The 20,301-nt window shown below is 41.2% G+C and overlaps 1 protein-coding gene across 1 annotated transcript; it reads right to left on the bottom strand.

Moving 5' to 3' along the window:
• Positions 1 to 2,952: 2,952 nt before the first annotated feature.
• FETUB (fetuin B) lies at positions 2,953 to 20,175 on the bottom strand. Its single transcript, XM_009677272.2, is given in 8 exon segments — positions 2,953 to 5,141; positions 5,628 to 5,716; positions 6,605 to 6,722; positions 7,665 to 7,691; positions 7,693 to 7,835; positions 8,529 to 8,616; positions 10,024 to 10,134; positions 14,603 to 20,175. Coding segments are annotated over 8 exon segments (1,320 nt in total). The 5' UTR covers positions 14,870 to 20,175; the 3' UTR covers positions 2,953 to 4,664.
• Between the last annotated feature and the right edge of the window lie 126 nt (positions 20,176 to 20,301).

The following is a 20,301-nucleotide window of genomic DNA, read 5'->3' as shown; positions in this document are numbered from 1 at the left end:
AAGATGAGAGTAGAAGGGTAACTGAAAACTCTAAAGAAATGCTTAGCCAAACTATGTATAAATAAGCCCGTATATCTTATTCCTTATTCATCCAGCTTTGAATGTCACTGCCCAGTTCTTGCATTCCTGGTGCATAGTCTATAATCAGAGATAAATGCTTGATAATATCTGGTGAAAATGTCAACAGTCCTGGAGTTCGCTGACTTTTGGTTATCTGTGCCTGAATAAAAAACATTGTCCATGTGAAATTGCGATGTTTTCTTAAATAAACATCAGCCCAGATTTGAGATGGACAGTGCCCTAAAAGCAAGTTAATAATGGATGATATAATATCCTAAGATCACTACACATTGAAAGACTGTGAAATAAATTTGAAAAGTGAATCAGTAAGCACAAAATTTAGAGGCTGAAGTCATAGCACTGAGAGAGATGAAACCTCTGTTGATGTATGGACGTCATGGACTTTTTGTGGTTTCTTGACTGGGTAAATTTGTATTTTACTAAGATGTCACAAAATTCAACATTTTTGTACTGGAATTGGCTACTCTGTTTCTTCATTTGTTTCCCTCTGCTGCCTCTTACTCTTCTGCTGTTCCCATAAGGAACAGTTAATTGAATTACCCTACTCTGTAGGTAGCCAGGCTGCAAAGGGAGGAGGAGATGAAGCCACTGGGCCGCCTGAGCTCAGGCAGGAACAGGAACCAGCCTTCATTGGTAGCCTCCAAGCTGCTCTAGAAAGCCAAGCAGTCATTGTGAGTTGAGCTGTATGTCTCTTTCTGGTATGCACAGACAGCATGTATTATTATGGAACCATCTAACTGTCATGAACAAAGGATTAAAACCTTGTTCCTTCAGGAGAAAACAGACTAAAAATTGCATTGTTTAATTAAAGTCAGCTATCAGGGAAAGCAGCAAATTGCAGGGCTTTGAGTGATTTTCTCCTTACTGTAGCTACAGACTCCGTGACTTGTGTCTATCAGAATCCACCCGCTTCTCATCCCCAGTGACTACAGGAAGAGCTCCTGTGCGTGACTGGCCTAATCTCTGCTGGATGAGGAGAAGCACTGCTCAGCAGTTCATAGCGCTAGGAGGATAAAAGAGCATTTGGGGTGTGACTGAGGGTACATAGAGTGTGTTGCTGCCAGCTGTTCTGCTCAGTCAGGCCAGAGGTGGAGAGACCTGGCCAGAAGGTGGAGAGGTTCAACACTATCTAGGTATGATTTTTAAGCAGAGGATCGGCTGCGGTCTCGTCGATGTGTTTTTTGTCCGACAGTCTGCTGCCACTTAGAGTAAATGTGAGACCAGATCTGTTGCATCCCATTCCCTTGTCTGTCCATGTGGGCATGTTGGAGGGAGGAAGCCACAGTGCTGACCCACTCACAGATTGGTGTAGATCTGCTGGATCAGCAGGATTTGAAGTAGCGATGGCCAAAAACTGTCGGCTCTTAAGCACATCAATGCCATCTGGTACTGCTTTCATTCAGAACTGTGATACTGCCACAGTATCCAGGTATATCCTGAGGATGAGGGAAGCACAGAAACTATACATCTTCGGTCTCCTTTTTATACTGCAAGGAATTAGTCTGAAACACTAGCACCAGGCCTCGCTTGTGGCAAACATGGGTGATGGCCTAGATGACACTGAAAGCTGGATACTGAAATCCCTGTGCAGGAGCTGGCCACAGGGAATAAAGAAAATGCTTATGAATCTACACTGACCAACATGGACATACTAAGCCTGTTCACAGCTAGCCTGCCATCCCCAAGAATGTGGAGGCTTGGGTGGAGGTGGATACTTTCATGCAGATTTTGTATAATATCTCAGGTAGACACCCCTGCTGCCGTACATTTTTAAATCATAAAAGTATTTGAACCCAAATCTCAGATACAGACTAAAGAAAGTACTGATTCAAATGTAATCTCTTGGCCCTGTCTGTGGAATAGTCTAAGCAACATCCAAACTAAGTGTTCAAAACTATGGATCCAGACTTTCAGATGTTCTTTTTAACTACCCCTGTTTATGTTCAGACCAAATTCACTCCATTTATTTCCACTTGCTGCTACTGCTGTTCAGTTTACCATTGTGAGCAGCTGCCATCCGAAAGGATGGACAAGGGATATTCTTGGTGGTAGCCAGCAGTTAATGAAGTTGATTTCTTCCCCAGTACTCCTTTTGGGGAAGACTCTGGTCTTCCGTATGTTGACGTGAATCTCAGTAGCGTCATTTACACAGACCAAGCCATGGTGACATTAGAATCAAGATGCAGACAGTTAATAGGCCACATACATTATAAAAAAGCAAAAGTGAAAGGGTACAGCGATCAACTGAAGAGAGGGAAAAAAGGCATTTTGGAAATTATTGAAGCATCGCAGGCTGTTTCCCCAGTGATCTTGTCCTTTGATTCATTATATGCAGTGACGCCTGGTATCTTTGATTCTAGCACGAGGCAGATCATCAGTCCGTGTGCAGGAAGGTAGAAATACTGGTCACGTTAGGGAAACCTGAGCTGGCAAATGTGAAACTTCATGAGAGAAAAAGCTGCTGAGATTTGATGCCTTGCTGAAAAGGGAAATGTTGACACAGCCTAGAGCTCATATTGTGTTAAGAACTGGACAGAATTTGAACTTTCTGGTTTTTGGAGAATTATATGTTTTTGAATTATTTTCCATCCTGAAATTGAATGAAAACAAAATATGTTGAAATTTCTCATGATATGGAATTAAAATGAAAAAAATGTTGGCTCAATTGATGTGTTTCATGTAGGTGAGGTCCTAACCTTTTGTGTTATTTCAGTCTTTGAAGTATTTCAGTTGCTCCTTTATATAAAAATTAGGCCCCAAAGAGTTTTGTGAAATAAAAAAAACTAGAATTGTTTTGAAAGCATCTCCATAGGATATTTCAATATAATTTTGTCTTTTTATTCATATTTTAATTTATAATACTAAAATAATACATTTTACCCAAATTATATATTTGCCAGAATATTTTAACTTGAGCAAACCCAGAATTTTTTGTTGAAAGACTCCAAGTGGAAAAATATCCAAGCGTCTCTAGTGATGACTCAGCAGCATAAAAACTTCAGAAACAATAAGATTTTGTTGATTTTCTTTTGAACAAGTGATTCATACAGGTCTACTTGTAACTGGAGAAAGGATCTGTGGCCTCATCTAGGTCCCATGCTCTTTCTTCTTCTTCTTCTTGTCTTCTCTTTTATTTATATTTGTTATTGTCAGTACGCTGCTATGTCTGGCTTTAGTGAAATTGATTTATCTTAGCCTAGGATGTAGAGTGTCCCTGTGTTTTTTATTATAAAGCAGTTGGTTAATATGACCTATCTCAAGAAAGCATTAGTCTGATTTTGTAAATTGTCATTTTACCTGCACAGCAGGGTTAGTAAAGCAGACGAATCTGAGTAGCTTGGGGCTTGGTTCTCCACCAGCCAGAATCAAGTGCAGAGGGTTCACATGCTGGCAAGTGGGTAGCCTTCTCCACTTGCTTTGTGTAAGTGAGCATGTAAAGCGTTAGGGAATAAACAATATTTCTTGAGAAGTTCCAGGCAGGATAAGAGATGCATGGGATTTCCACGGGAAATAAAAATATACTAAGCTCATCTCATTATCATTGAGATGTTAGCCCAGAAAACAGTAGAAGAACCCTAGCTTCTAATGCTAAATAATATTGAAGTCTTCTTCCCCATTTTATACACTGTTGCACTGGGCTTGACTTTGTAAGGGTCCTGAGAGCATCCCCCTCCTGGAGGTTTGGCTGCCAGGGCTTAGGGCCAGCTTAATGATAACATTGCCTTGCTGCCCTTGGAGAGAGGCTACCAGACAGTGCTGCAGGGATGCCACAGCCTGGGCCAATCCCCCTTCCCGTGGGAGCTGCTTTAAGCTAAAGTGCCAGCATTTGGCCCCGGCCAGAGCTACAGCTCCTGCTGTGTCGCAGCCATGCGTGTGCCTGGCTATGGGCCCTGTTGATCTGGACCTAGACTCAGACCTGTAGTCTGACTTCCCAGACTGAACTTGGACCTGCCTTGTCACTGTGGACCTGCTTGGTGACCACTGGGCTGTGTCTGATCCTGGTTACCTTCACCAGTAATCACCTGATCCTGACCTTGTCTTGCTAACTCATGTTCCCAGCTTGACCTCGAACCTACCTCATCACCAGGGACTTATCTAATGGTCTAGACTCTTGGCTGCACCTGCCTACAATTCCTGGGTCTGCCCTGCTTGCCTTGCTTGGGTACAATGAGATGGGGCCCTACCTGGCAAGGCCCCTGCCCTGCCAGGCTCGTTATCATGTTCGGCTCCCAGCTCCCCGTCCTTTAGGGAGCAGCTGGTCCTTGCTGCTTCCTGGCAGACTTTTGCTCTTGAGAACGTTTTCTTCTGGTGCCTTTGGGCTGTCTTGGCCCTGCAAGTGCGTTTCCCCTCTGCAGTTACCATTCCTTCATGCTCTTACTGATGGGAGGAAATTGAGAATTAAACTACAAATTCTTTTGTTGGAAAATGCCTCAATTAAATTTCTTTCTGTAATCTATCCCTGTGCTTTCTTACAGCTGAGAATGCCAAAGATGAAGAGTGTAGTGAGCTTTTTCTTTCTTTTTTTTTTTTATTTTGAGATGTTACACAAATGGGAAGACCACCCTGTCACTGTGACCATCATTTTATTGCAGTGGTTGAGGGGACTTGGATGCTGGCTGGTCTTTGGTAGGCTTTCTAGCCTGTAAAGGCTCAAGAGTGGAATCTGTCTCCTTTGCTTTTCCTGGGCATGTGTCTGATAGTGAAAATTCTTCAGGGAAAGGGAGAATAACTGGTCCAGTCACTGATGTGGTCAAATCTGGTTTGTCTACTTGAATCTTTTCTCCATCAGGAGTGCCAAAGGCTGCTGGAAGGCTGCTGGGCATAGGTCCTGCTGCCTCAGATGGAACTGGCTTTCCATCTGTGTGTTCATTTTGACTTTCTGGTACGTTTTGGCAAGAGGTGTCCTCAGTTGAAGGGGGAAGAATTTTAACCCAGCCCACTGTTTTTTCTAGATAGGGAGAGAGAGGGTTGGCCTCTGAAGGGAAAGCTTCTTGATGCCTCTGGCTGGATCGTCCAAGTCTCTGGTTAGTTTGCTGCTTCCCTTCTTCAGTGACAGGAGCCTAAAATAACAGGCAATAAACATCACCTATATTGAAGTTATTACAAAATCTTTCCGATGTGGTCATTCTTCATACTTGGAATCTGCTGCAATTCTAGTCTTCAAAGACCAGCTGCAGAACAGAAACTCCCAGGATAGACAGATAGAACTACCTCTCATTCCAGTGGAGATGAGTGCATGAAACTGGGTAACTACAGAGTCACTGCTCTTTGAATTCTCTGTGTTATTTACTATTCCTTTGTAAAACATCCTGAACACATTCTGCATAGTTGACTCTACGCTTATTCTGTTGCCTTTTTATCCACCTAGCAACAGTCTTTTTTTTCATCACAAGAGGGATTTCTTCCTGATTTGGCTTCACCACTTTCTTGCAGCCCCTTATCTTTGTGGATAAGAAAATGTAAAAATCACTGGGCTTTCAAGAGTTCAGTTCTTGTTTTGTAAAGGAGTGTTACTGTTGCAATATTAAGATTAGATTTAGAAATACCTGTGGACTGTAGATTTCACAGGATATTTCCACAATCTGTTTCTGTTCCCAGTCACTTCTTATTACAGCGCCTTTGCAGAAACCATTTTCTGGAAAAGAAAATGCAAGTATTTTTTCGCATTGTAGCACTGATATTTAGCTCTTATATTGTAAAATGGACTGTTACGAAAGCCTGAATAGTTTTAGCTTCTACATTTATTTATAGGGCTAAGCAGCTCGGGCAAACTTTTATTTTGGGATTGGCAAGCTTACAAAGGAGGGCAGCATTTTGGAAAGACCTTATATTTTGCAAAGGAGGGTTAGGTGATATGATAGCAAGAATAAGCCAGCTGCTTAAGGTCCAGCTACGACAATACAGTATGCAGGCAAGGTCTGTAAGAGAACATAATATCAGTTCTCAGGAAAAAACATTTTCACACCATACTAGTGTAAGAAACCATAAGGTTGATACTAACAGCTGTGTATTTAACAGGCTCCGGAGGTAACATGGCTCTGATCCCAGTGAAGATGGGACTTAAGAAGGTGGACTCTCTGAGTAGTGTGTTCATTTAGTCTTTCAGCTCCTCTTACAGTTTTTTCCTCTTAATTCCTAAATGTTTTCCATAGCTGACTTGATCACAGTATGACTATAATCTTCATGCCACGTTTGCAATTCACTGTGTCTGGTTACTCTAAAGAAATCCTTAAGAAGGATTCACTTTTATAAAGCAGTAGCTACCGGCCATTTTCTGGATGGATTTTTTTGTGTGTGTTTTCTTTGTAATGGACTTCTAGGCAAGAATTCAGAACTTAAGTGAAAGACTTTATTTTTTCTAAGGCATTTTATACTCTTGCAGGCCATATAGAGCTACAGTCCTCCAAAAGACTCCTCTATGCTTTGATTCTTGTCTGCAAAGAACCAAAGGAGATAGATAGGCTAAGTAGTCACTGGGGAATCATAGTCTCTGCAGAACAGGTGTTTATACAAGGGAAAATACTTACAGCTAATTCAGATGACAGAGGCTTGCACTTGGACATGTCAGCAACAGAATCAGATTTGGAGCAGGATGTCTCCTGAATTGTAAACTCTGCAAAATGTGCAGGACCAACGACCCACTGTTAATAAGAGACCAGTGGCAATTAGCCCTTGTGCATGTGTCAGGAAGAGGAAAAAATCTGACATACCTTAAAGTGAATGCAAAGTCCTGCTACCTGTAGATGGAGCAGGTTTTAGTTGGGGTATTTCTGCCATTTGTATTACAGAAGAATATTTTTTGCCAATGCTGCTTTATTGCCTGATTATTTTCTACTTCTGTATATGCACAATCCTAATAACTCATCAATTAGCTATAGGTGAAACTAGTTTGTTTTTTTGTAAGAAGTTAGCATCTACATAGAACCAGACATCCAGAAACTCTCGTTAGTGACTTGTCGAACATTTCAAGCTGCTTTATAGAAAAGGATCACTTTTTCCATTGCCGTAATGCAAGTACCTCTGGGTTGGAAGAGAGGAACAGTTAAATAGTGCGTTGTAGTACTATATAACAGTTTGAGACAGAAAGTGCAAACCGACTATATTTAATGAATTTTAGAGAGACTGGATATTGCTGTGGTAAACAAACAGGATTTAGGCAGATGATCATTAATTTTCTGTTAGTCTAAAATTAATTTTAAATCATGTTTAAACTCATTTAGTGAACTACAGGTAAGTGTTAGAAGGCATGACTGTGCTTTATAAAATACATTCTAATAGGGAGTCACTAATTTATGGTGGTACTGGAAGAAAGAGCTCACAGTGAAGCTTTCCTGAACTTTGGGATGCCAATCTGCATCTTGAGTTGTGAAAGAAAAACAAACCCCTCCTTTTTACAATAAATGGAATCACTCTTGGATCAATGCAGCTCCTCATTTCCCGGGAGAATTCTCCCTGGAAACACTCTCTATACTATATAGATTCAACTTATAAACAACTTGTAAGGCATAACGACTTACATTAAGTGTAACAGGTGGGTCCATACTTCTTTAGGACTAAAGCAAGTCAGATGACTCTTGGCTTACCTGCATTGAAGCTTTTGTGACCTCAGCTGAGGACAGAGAAATAATGGGTCTGTTCACTTTTTTCACTGAACTTGGCAAGGCTCTGAACAGCAACCTCCAAATATTTGGGCTCAGTTGGACAGTCATCAACTGGGCAGTCAGGACATGTTGCCCCAATATACCTGCGTGGAACTTTTTATTCAAACAAAACAGTGTCACTAGTGACAGGTGTTCAAAACCGTAAGAGCATGTTGACAGCGTAGGGAAGTGTCTGCATCCATTTCTTATTTATGTCTTTGTGTCTTTGGTTGTTATACATACTCTAAACTTTTTACATAAATATGTTAAAACAATATTTAATACAGTTGCGATAGCCATCGACATAGTCACTGAACTGTCACGTAGATGAATCTCTGCCCCCTAACCCTACTCACCCATGCTCCAGTCCCCTAAAGTAATGATATATGGTTTGAGTCACTTAATGATTTTCACTCTTCCTGTATTTGCAGACCCTTAGAAATGTTGTAATGGAGGCAGAGACACTGCATTAAAAAGTCCAGCTTGCTGACAGCGCGCTTGCGCTTCTTACTTGTCTTTCACAAACCCGTAAAAATACTTTTTGGACCAGATGGTAAAAGCCCATACAGAGGTTCTGCTGAGTTTCCCAGCAGAGAGATGAGATGAAATGAGAACAAAGTTATTCTCGGCACTGCTCAGTGTTGCAGGACCGCAATGGTCTTGTGATCACTGGCTTGAGAAAATAAGGACAGCTGAAAGTGAATGGAGACACTGTGGTGCCGTTATTACAATTAAAATTTAAAGTAATGCTATATGGCAAACAGTTTTTTCCAGTCCTCTTTTAAAGTGTGTTGAACAAAGACATACCTGACTGTAGAATGCACTCGTAAGTACTGAGATGAGCAATTTTCCTTGGCTGATTAATGTAGATAATTGCTTTACATTGACCATAAACCTAAAACAATATAAACAGGTAGGAACAATTAATTCTGCGGCCTTGCAGTGACCACCTGGAACCAGTGAGTCACCATTTTTCTTCTTACAGTCATGAAATTCTGTACAACAAAAAAAAAAACTGTGTTAATACTCAAATGGGAATGAAGCACATTTCTCTTCTGAATAGACCCTGTAGAAATAAAAGGCCAGATCTTCCCTTGGTGTACTTCACCATAATTCTTAGTCGTACTTGTGCAGTGTTTATCTGCAGGTTGGTGTCCCCAGGACCACTCTCCCGGCAGCTAAGAACTGCTCAAGTGTCATAAATTGTTGTTCCTGGCCAAGCTCCTACTCTGGGAGCTGCGTGGATATACAGAGCCCAGACAGCTAAAAACCAGTGCTGGAGATCAGCCCAGTGTGTCGGGATCCAGTCACCTCAATTCCAGCTTTTTCCCTCTTTCCAATGTCCATAGTGAGGAAGGAGAATGGCTTGAAAGACCCTAAATCAACTCTGTGGCTCTGCAAGATCACCCTCACACACAAAGAAACTCTGACTTCATGGCAGAAAAGATACTGGCCTTTGTGTTTAAAAGTTGGATGAATGTTCTCTGAGTGCTTCTTAAATATTGCCGCATGGAGGATCGAGGCCTACAGGACATACATTTCTGGGGTTCATAGAAGCTTCCAAAGGCGTAAAAGGGGACTGGTCATGCTTTCTTTGGGTCCTTTTCCTGCTAAAAGTGCTGTAAGTAGAAATGAGCAGAATTTTTTTTTTCGGTTTTCCATTTAAAAATGAAAATTGATTGACCGAAGAAGCAGCTCTGACAAATTAATCAGACTTTTTTTTTTTTTCCATATGCAGAATTTCTTTCCAGTCAATCTCCATTTTTAAAGTTATTTTTTACTTTTTCATAATCATTTTGGTCACCTGTAGCAACAGGCTTAGGTCACTTTCTGTCTTTACCATGTATTTTGCTGGATTTTCTTTCTTCTCCCCTTTCAATACTACTTTTGTGAAGTTCTCAGAATAAAAGTAGAGTAAAACTAAACCAAAGATCACATGTTATATAAAAGTGAGTTTCTTTTATTCCCTTCTTGACAAGCTGTCTTTAAAATAAAGTCTTACAGAGTTACTATAAAAAGTATACCATGTATTCCAAATCACGCTCTAGCATAGCTATTTGTCCGTGTCTGCTGATTAGCTCCGGTCAAAAACTTTCTTTCCATTTTTTTAAATACATCTCACTGTTCCATAGACTGATAAGAAAGTACAGAGGAAAATTGTGAGCCTTAAAAAAGGGATTTTGATTTCTTTCTAACTAAGCTCTGCTGCCTACAAAAAGTGCATAGGTAGGGATTCTGCTGTCTTCTGTAGTACCTGAATAACTCTCATACCTGAGGTTAGGTATGCAAATAAAGTCCTTACAGTTGCATGAGTAGGTCTGGATGTACAGTGCTTCCGCAGCTTCTTGCTGAGAACGTGGCATATGGTATCTACTACGTCCAAGATGAGATAGGAGGCAGAACCAGTGATCTCCTAAACACATAAAAAAGGAAGACAGTTTGTACAGTTTTGTACAGAATGAAAGAGGGACACATAAGAGAGAGACAGAGAAACGAAATATGCAAAGGAGGTACATGCAAATATCCACAAGCTAAACATTCTGCGGGACAGATTTTCACCTGTGGCAAATCAGGTGAGCCAAATCAGGCCCTATTAGAACAGGCTTGGTCATGTATCTAGCTTCGTTTAATTTAAGAACAGCCTTTTGGAATCAGTGTTAGCCTTTTGATTCTGGAAGCAACCAGAACCCAAGAGTAAAGACAAAAATCGTGATGTTTTAATAGTCAACTGAATTTTAGGATTAGATTTGAAATATAGGCTGTTTTGCTTTCAGTAAGAATGAGACAGTAAATGCCATAAATAATAGTAAACTGTTAACATGGGACTTTGCTAGCATGTATATGAAAAGAAGGATCTTATTTCTCACAGTAGTGTCTTCTTCAAGTATGGATGCTTTGCAGTCACTGTAAAAAGACAGCAAATGCATTGGGGTGCACAACTTAAATACTCTCACAAATACCAGAAAGTGCTATGAGAGACCTTGCAAATCTACATGAATGTCTCTGGCTCACTTAAAGCTTCAGGCCAGTTCTTAAGTTCTGAACCTGTGCTTAAGTCCAGAAACCTTAACTGAATTCTCTGCAGCGTAGGTATGAAAAGCAGTTAGGGCTTAACATCTGGACAGATGTGTTTCCATGGGAGGGGGACAGGGAAATATTAAAAGTACAGCTCCGTCTATCAAGTGACACATAACGGGCAAGCACTGTTCCGGGGTACTTACTAGGGATACAGCTCATCAGGCTCATGTTTTATTTACTGGATTGAAGAGCTGGAAAGAGAGCAGCTGTCATCTCCAGTCAGCCTAAAGAACTTGCACATGGCTGTTAGCTGCCTGTTTAGGCTGAGATTATGCCTCTGCTAAAGAGGGAGGAAGGGCAGAGCTGAATGGGAGTAGCGTTCCTTCACTCCTAGTTCGTTTCACTCGTTTATGGAAAAAAGAGCCCTGTAGAAGTCTGGGTCCACTTTCTGTGCCTCAGTTTTGATTTCTGTTAAACAGCAAGTGAAGACCAGTCAGTAGTGCACCTAAAGGTTGGACTACTACTGGCTTTTTGTGTTTTTATGCTTCTTGGAAGAACATTAAGAGGCTTCTGTTCTTGAATTCTGAGGAGACTGAGTGATACTAACTATTCTGGTCACATAATACAGAGATTTTTTTCTGAAGAGAGACTGGGATGTGATTTTATATGTGAACTCTAAAGTATATACTTGTAAATGTATGAGTAAACCCATTAAATATAAAAGAGCAAAAAAAAAAAAGAAAAAAAGAAGTATAAAGAATGAGTAAACTGTTTTATAAACTTTTTCTCTAAGCTGTAGTATTACATACACACTTAGCATGCCTAAGTGTGTATGTATTTACATACACACTATTACATATACACTTAGCATACCTTATACCAGTTGTTGTGTTTTGTTATCTTTCTTTTTCTGAGTGCTCTGTGAAGTAGTCTTGCAAAGCCTGGCACTGAAATCTCAGGGTTTACCTACAATTCTAATCGTGAAGTTTAGTTATATGTAATGTTTTCCAAGTCCTTGAAAAGACCAAAACCTATTTCGACAAAGAATGAAGCTTAGGTGCACTAGCACTATATACAGTTGCATCTCAGTATCCTCACACCTGGCTGCATAGGTCCTCCTGTGGAAGGAAATAGTTGTGATTTTCTGTTTACCTGTGGAGTACCTAAATACCATGGTGTCATGTGTCCTTAAAATAGTAGCTAATATAGATTAGATTAAGAAACAGAAAGTAGGTCTAATCAAAGAGTATTTGCCATTTTCTGCAAATGTAAGTGCTTTTTGAGGAGTGCAGCATTGGGTACAGGCTTGTAATTTTAAATATATCTTCTATGAGAAAAACATAAGTAAGGCTATTCTACAAGAACAGTTAATAGGCAGGGAAAATGGGTATCTTTAAGGAATCCCAAAGTTAGGATTGGTTACTTGAGCTTTCAGGTTGGTCATTTGGGTATTCTAGAGGTGAAAGCACACACATCTCACATTAACAAAATATTCTTATGATCAAATGTGTTTGATGTTAGGGTTTACTCAGCTGAATCGTGAAGACTGATTCAAAAGCTCGGTGATCTTGGAAATACTAAATGCAGCCAGGCTCTCTGTATTTTCTGTTGCCTATAGCTCTCTTATAATACCAGCTCTAATACACAGATGAGCTTGTTATAAAGTCAACCCTTTTTTTGTCTGCCTGCTTCTTTATGCATCACCCTCCACTGTGAAAAGGATCATTTGGGGTTTATCCAGAGCTCAGCAGATCTCTGAAGGTTTCATTGTCCTTATTTTAATTCTCATAAAAAGACCATTACACAAGGGTCTTTTGATATCTGCTTAGTATTGAATAAAAACATATATCTGTTTTCTGCACTGACAAAATGATCCCTTCCTCGGTGCTGCTGATGCTAGTATCACCAGCGGAATGGAAGCCTTGTAGCCAGAAGGGATTTGGCAACAGCAGAGCATTGCCTTTGTGGTGGGTTGACCTGCTGCAGGGAGGGAAAGAAATGAAGAAATATTTTTGCTTGATTTGTAATTTTAAGTGGTTGTCGGTGAAGATAATCATGAATATCTCCTGTGAAAGGAAGGCCCTGTCCTGCTTTCATATAAGTTAATGGCAAATGACTCATTAGTTTCAATGGGAGCAAAATTAAACCACAAGTTGCTTAAGGGCAGGTTTGAGTTTAAAATAATTTTGAAAATGTTTTTATCTTAAGAATTGGTAAAAAATGTGAGGAGAGCCCACTGACTGATAAAAAATACTAATTTATTGATTTATTTGTGGAGAATAGAAGGTTGCAGAGGGCATTGTTACCAGCTATGAATATCCCTGACATAGCTGACTGCTTATTATGTGTTCTCTTCCAGCAACAGCAAAAAGACGATGAGGAGCTTAGATGGCCTAGTGTGTTTTTACACAGTGCCTTGAAACATCTTATTTGCAGCATAAGCATATTAGATGCATACACAAAAAAAATAATAATAAATTAAACAAAAAACAAATGAACAAAAAGCAAAGTATGCCTTAAAGAAAATAAATGAAGATTCTAGGGAAATCTAGTGACAGACCATATCACAAACAAGGAGCAGCTTTCTCCTGTGCTGGGATAGACTTGCTACAGTGAAGGAGAAGTGGGGAGATGAATCAAGTGGCTCACAGCATGTCTGCACCGACCATGCTGCAGTCCAGGGTGGTCATTGGGCTGCTCTAATTTTTTTCAGTAGAAAATAGCCCTGAAGGGCCATCTTTTAGCTGGAGCTTGACATGGCAGATTGAGTTGTGACCACATGTGCAACACCCCAGGCTTTCCCCTTGGTATATCTTCGGGGATAGGGCTAGTTGAGCCCCTAACAACATAACTGGTGACACAGGTTCTGGACCAACTTGATGGCATCCCATGTGAAATTATTCCCAAGATAACTGATGCAGTTGTTTTGTGGGCGTATTCTATCACCTGAGCAAAGCAAAACAGAGTGAATATAGTGCAAAGCATGGCAAAGTGTCTTTAATGGTGAGATCTCAGATTGCTAGAATTCACGGCATATCTGCATAAACTATGTCCTTGTGAAACTGTCCTTGTGTCCAGGAAGTAGTGACATATCCTTTCCAGAAGAGAGCTTTAAACATCTGGCAATGAGCCAATTTTTCTTTTAGGGTTCAGAACTCATAGCTTTTCAGATAAGATTATGGGAAGTGAGCAAGCATGGCAGCCAGTGTTAGTAGTATGTTTGCACAGTGCCTTGTGCTTTAGGGCCTTATGCACTCCTTTCAGGTTGTCCCTGTCTGGTGCCAGTAGATGCAGCTATTGTAACACAAAATAGAAATAAATTAAGCACACATAGGGAAATAAAATATTTGAAGATAAGAGTGATATTCCATATGCATTTCCAATATAACTTTTGCACATGACTGGTTTCAGATTTCTTCTGGAGAATGAGTCATCATTTAGAGGTCTCTGAAGAAATTCCCTGGTCCCAAGGTGGACTTGTTTACACCTGTTAGTGTTCACATCTTCTGTGCAAAATGCACAGTGACTTATTAGCCTTTGCACTCCAACTGTTCAAGGCAGTGGGAGGAAGGTGTAAAATTAAATTAAATCAGAGCAGTAGTGTTTCATACTGAATTTGTACTGATGCCTGGAGCTGTTCCAGGGGCAAGCAGCAGAGAATAGTGCCTGAGCTTTGCTCTCTAATTGCCCACAGCGGTGATGAAACTGTTTCTAGTCATCTATGTGTAAAGTTGACATGGCCCCTGGAGTCCTGTGAAATGTAACTTTACATTTTCCTTTTAAAATATTTCTTAGTTCAAACCCCTATTGCTAGAGAATAGCGATAGACACAGCACCTTTCACAGGAGAGACAGGGGTAGAACAAGCAGGTAACTTATCCGGGGATGTTCTCGGACACTGAAAATTCAATAGAGACTGAGTACATAGCCCTCTCTTCGGTCAGTGTTGATCTGACGAAGAGCCAGATCTGCAGCCTCCTCTACTGTGGTGGTGTTACAGTTGGGGGAAAGCAATGGAGTGGGCACTTCTCTGGCAGGAGGAGAGGCAGCCCAGGAGCGAAGCACCTGTATGCCAAAGACCTTTGAGATAAGTAAGACCATTCTGCTTAGAAAACCAGTGCAGCAAACCATCGTGGGAAGTCAGTATAGAGGGGTCTGCCTGAAAGAGCAGGCTTTTATGATGGAGCTGTGTCTCTTTTATAAACCCATGTCCCCTTTTTACCATCACCTTTAATCCTACAGCTGCAATTGCAAACGCAAAGTCAATGATTACCAGTTTTTACAAAAGCATTGTAGCTTCCTCAGAAACCAGAGAACTCGTTCTCCTTCTGGCTTTACATTTCCAGTTCAGTCTTTCACTGGGCAGATCATATAGCTCTGACCTCATCAGGAAGGATGAGAATACAGACACAAAGCCACTTTCCTAAGAAGCGAGCGTTGCTTAAATAAAGCTACAGGCAGGGCAGCTCTGGCTCCAGATCTGTTCTGTCAGTGATCCAGTCCTGCTCCCATGTAGGCCAATAGCAGTGATCTCACTGACTTGAATGGGGACAGGGTCAGGGCCCCAGAGTTGACTGATATTACACATTGTACATGTTATAACAAAATGCAAATTGTAAACAAATGCAAAGACCATCTAAGTTATATGCAGTCAGTTTGGTTGGGATGGAAAGCTGTGTTTGGATTCATTCTCTGTGTATTTCTACCCCGAGCAAGCAAAATGCAATCCCCCTCCAGACAAGAAGCCTATGAATAAGTGAGCACAAGCCAGCTCAAGCTGTTAAATATTCTTAGATAACATAATAACAAAGCCATGTACTGTAAAGACTTAACAGTTTCATCATGGTGTCTGTTTTTAAGCAGGAATTTCCACTGTCTTCATTTGGGACGTAACAATCACCGTAACTGAATATAGTAGCATAGATATGACAAGCTTATAAACACATATTCTTGCCCCAAAGGCTTCACTCCTTTTGGTGGGATGCTGCAAAATGAGCTGCTGTAAGAGGTGGGAAGAAATAGACAATGAGTGAACCAAGGTTATCCAAACAGTGTTAGGCTATTGAAAGCATCATTACAGGATATGTTGCCCTACAGTGCCTTGTCTTCATCTTTTGAGGATGTTGCCTGCACCTCTCAATTTTTGACACCTACCAGGTATTTCCCACCTACCCACTGTGATTTCAGCTGGCCTGCTTCCTGAGCTCCGAACATCTCCTATTTCATCCCCTTCTCCTTCCATCTGATTTTATTCTCACTGCCACATGAAGCAAAGCTCTCTACAAATTCTCCATCTTTCTATGTTTCTCCTGATGCCAGAGGGCAAGTCCTAATTCCTTTTATCTCCTCCTGTCTTAACTTTTGCCTCCATCTGGTTTCAGCCTCTGCCTGGCAGTGCCTACCTTTATGCTTCTCTGGGTTTAGAGGCAAGGCAAGCTGTATATGAACTCCCATACTAATTAAAACATTTTTATTACCTGAGAACCAAACTTAGGGAGGAAGTAAGCACTGCCTAAAGTCATACGCCAAGAAGGGAGGAGAGGGAGGTGGCCTGTAAATTATGGAACCAGCACTGATGATGCAAGCCTCAGTGCAAAAGGTCTGAAGGGGAGAATCTAACAGAAAAAAAAAGCTTTTTAAAGAGAATAGAGTATGTAAAGTAAACTGAAGAGAGAACTTCCTTCATCTGACTTTCTGTAGTCAGTAGCCTCCTCCTAATGCTACCTCTCTTTTGCTCTTGTTTGTACTTTGAATCAATAAGTACGTACATCCGGTTGTTTTCTTGCCAGTTCACATCACCCTGCATAGTTCTGCCATATTTAATCCAGACTTCTCTGTAAAATGCAGCTACTTATCCCATAACTGTCTCCTGGCCAGATGATTTAGGACCTTAGTTTTTTATCTTGTTCAGTGTTATTGTCTCCCTTATACTATATGGTCAGAATTGGCTCAAAGGAAGGAATCTCACCTACTTAATCTTTAGCTCCTTGGCTTCTCTCCTCTAATCATTGCCACAGTCTACTCAAGTTTAAATTGCAGGAAGCCACAGGAGAATCATAAGCCTGTGGCTACAGGCCTGAGGGGCAAAGAAAACTGGTCCAGCAGTGTCACCATTTTAATTCGTTTAGCACAGCTCCGTGCTCTGCCTTCATTCCTTTTCAGCAACAATTAGAACAGTCAAAGCCTGATATGAGTGAGGACTGTGAGTATGGGGGGAACCATTCACTGGCATAGTTACTCTCCCATTGCATCACCTAGGACACATGAAGCCATGCAGGTTTAGTAATCCTCTTGGACTCATCCCATGCCACACTAACCCCCTGCCAGATTTGGAGGCTGATTTGCCAGCAAAGAGATTGCACTGTAGTCACTATTGATTCTCAAGTGATTTGCTGAGTAGAAATGAAAAATGATCGCAGAAAATTCTGCTCAGAAAAACGTTAGTTTGAAATGACACCAGGGTGCTTTGTGGCTAATCTGTAAGGAACTATGTGCTTGAGAGGGGCAGGAGTAACTGTACAAAAACTTGCCTGTGATCTTGAAGATCTGGTGAAGTGATGACCACAATTACTTGAGGAGGATCCCCATGAAAGACACTGGTGTCCTACTGAGAGACAATCCTCCTGCAGCTTTTCACCTTGAAAAAATAACAGAAACTGGGTAACTGTTTCTCTGTTCCTCGTTTTGTGTTATGGGAGGCTCTGTGACCACAGCTGTCTTCTGGATGATGCTGAGTACCTTTATGTTTGAGGGTTGCCCTATATTGAATGAGGAAGGAAGAGTGCTAGTGGAGGACAACATTTTTTCTATTTAACAGTACTGTAAATTTTTCTTTTTGATTTTATGTATTGTCTCTTTTTTTTACTGATAGTAAGAAGAATCTGAGCTCTTTAGCCCAGCAGTGCTCAAAGTCTGTTCCTCAGGGAGGCTGCAGAACCTAGCCCAGGGCATGTCCAAAGGGGTGGGATTTTGCAGCCAGGAAGAAGGAGCTGCAGCAGGGATGGGGCTGAAACTCTTCTGAGAAGACTTTGGTTGGTGGCAAAGGTGGAACACTCAGATAGCAGGACCAAAGGGTCACATGGCTGCTAGACTGAGCCACCTCATGTGTCACCAGCTGCTTTTCAAACTCAAAGTGAAGGTTGATGTACAAACTGTATCCTGGAGGGAAGGGATACAAGAAATGAATGTTGAGAAACACTGCTGTAGCCATAGTACAGAAACGGCAGAAGCAGCAATGCAGACTCGCTCACATTGTTCCCTGTGCCTGGGAACGCTTCCCCTGCAGCTAAAGGATAATAACTCATTTTCTTTATCCTTACAGTACGTGGCATTTCTATGGAGCTTGGTGCCAGTTAGTACTGGCTGTGTCGGTGCCTCTTATAATGAGGAATTGTTATATCACTCACTGACTCTGTTCTTTGTACTCTTCTACCCACTGGAAAGGAAAAAATTTCTCTCTTCAAGTACTTGACCTCAAAACATGGACACGGCTGGGAAATCTGAGCATGTCCAGCCAAAGCATCACATGAAGTACATATGCTTTAGCAAAACAGAATTTGAAAAAGGTGAAAAGCATTGCCAGTCAGTGATGCTGATCTTACACAGTTTTTCATGCTGCATTTCAGGGAAGAAGGCATTTTTATTTTACATATTGCAATTTCATATCACACATTGCCAAGAGGATCTGTTACTAAATCATTTTTTACTGAAGTGCAGGGACATGAGTCCAGGGCCATACTGGGGGCGACAAAGTGACTGCTTCAGTAGTGGAAAATGTAATGCTCCTTAAGAGGACAAGTGTTAGGAAGAAAGGAGATGAGGTGCAGTTACTAACTATAATCACAAGAGAGAGCACAGGGTAATTCTGTTTTTTTTAATTATTATTATTATTTTTAGGGAAAAATGGAGTAGTTAGGCCAGGTATAGGAGAACATCTGTGAAGCCTGGAGGCTGCAAATGTATATACGCTTGTTTGTGTGGTTGGAAAATGCAACAAGAGAATGCAGCATTTTCTGAGTTCAGAAATCCCTCCGGGCAGGGATCCTTTTTACAAATATGCTGTTTCTGCCATCAGAGGGAGAATTTTCTGAGCCTTGGAAACACTGTCTTTATAACTTAATACCCACTTTGCTACACACAAGATACTTTGTATGCTTTGGTTAAGGTGGCTCCTGGATTTAAAAATCCAAAAGCTGGAAAAAGTAATTCCTGAGGAATTAAAAAGCCCATCTAGCGTATCTGAAGTTCTAGTAGTATCACAAATCAAAATAGTAACTATTTCTTTAAACCCTATACTCTGTCCCATACAATGGGATTGGATGGTAGGGACTTCCTACATTATTACCACTTTTAAAATTTTGCACAGCACTATACTAGCGCTTTTAAAACAAATGGCTGCATGCTGAGAACACTGGAGCCACTGCTTTACAGAGAAGCAAGAAATCACTGAGCAATCAGGTGGCAGCTTGTGAGGTAGCCTGCGTTACGGTTCCTGCGAGAACTCAGTGTGTTCTTGAAACGAGAGAGTTGCTGCCTCAGTGGGGAGAGCTGATCGGCAGTGTGTTGCCACCATGTGAGACTATGGTTCATAGAGTCTGGGCTGTTGTCCCTCTTTCTTTGCCCTGCAAACACCCAGCTGAAGCACCGGTGTAAGCGCATACGACTTTTCCTTCCCCCATTCACTCAGCAGAGCAGAACCCTTCTGTATAGCAACCTGTTGCACTCTCACCAGGAACAAATGTTAGTTGTATTGCTTACTGAACGCTGGATGATGGTAGCTAAGAGAGCAGCATAAGTTACTTGAAATAGTTCAGAAATGACATGTATTCTGCAGGTTTTGCTGGCTGCCTGATAATTATCTTGTAGCAAGTGCTGTTCCTGGTTAAAGATTCATGACTGTGTTTGAGACTGCTCCCCCAGGCCTGCAGAATTCCAGTCTGGCTGGCAGTAAAGATCCTTCTGGCCCTTGTCCCTTATTACTGCTCTGCCTAGGGTAGATTTTGTCTCTAACGTGTCTCTTAAGAAAAATAGGGAGATTAGTACAGTGGTAAATTGCCTTCACTGTCTGGGCCCCATTGCATGAGACGTGTGTCTAAAACATATTTTTATTCCCTTTAGTTGGTATTCCCTCATGTGCACACTATGATCATATTACTCCTGTGTATCTGCTAGAAGACAGAGAGGACAAATGTGCTTGGTTGGAAGTATTGGTGCTTTCAGGCCATGCAGGAATGAACATGTCCTGATTCTTTGTTCTTTTCATAGGTATGGATGCTGTTACTATTCATTATGTCATATCCAGAAGTAGTGAGGTACTTTTGGTGGATATTGAAAGTAGGTACATGCTAGGATACACTAAGGTGGAAGGGAGAAAAGCATGTCTTGCCTGTCACTTCTTTAGTGTTTCTGGTGTGTGATCAAAAGAAAGGACTGACCTGATTTTCTGCAGTGCTCAGCACCCACACATCCCAGAGAAGCTGATGAGAAGTGCAGGAGCTTACTGTTTTTGAAATCAAGCCCAGAATATGACTCATAATGCCATGAAGGAGATGCTTGACAACTAA

Source organism: Struthio camelus, chromosome 9 (genome assembly GCF_040807025.1).
Source record: "Struthio camelus isolate bStrCam1 chromosome 9, bStrCam1.hap1, whole genome shotgun sequence".
In the NCBI taxonomy this organism is placed as follows: Eukaryota; Metazoa; Chordata; class Aves; order Struthioniformes; family Struthionidae; genus Struthio; species Struthio camelus.
This window is presented reverse-complemented; position numbering and strand designations above follow the sequence as displayed.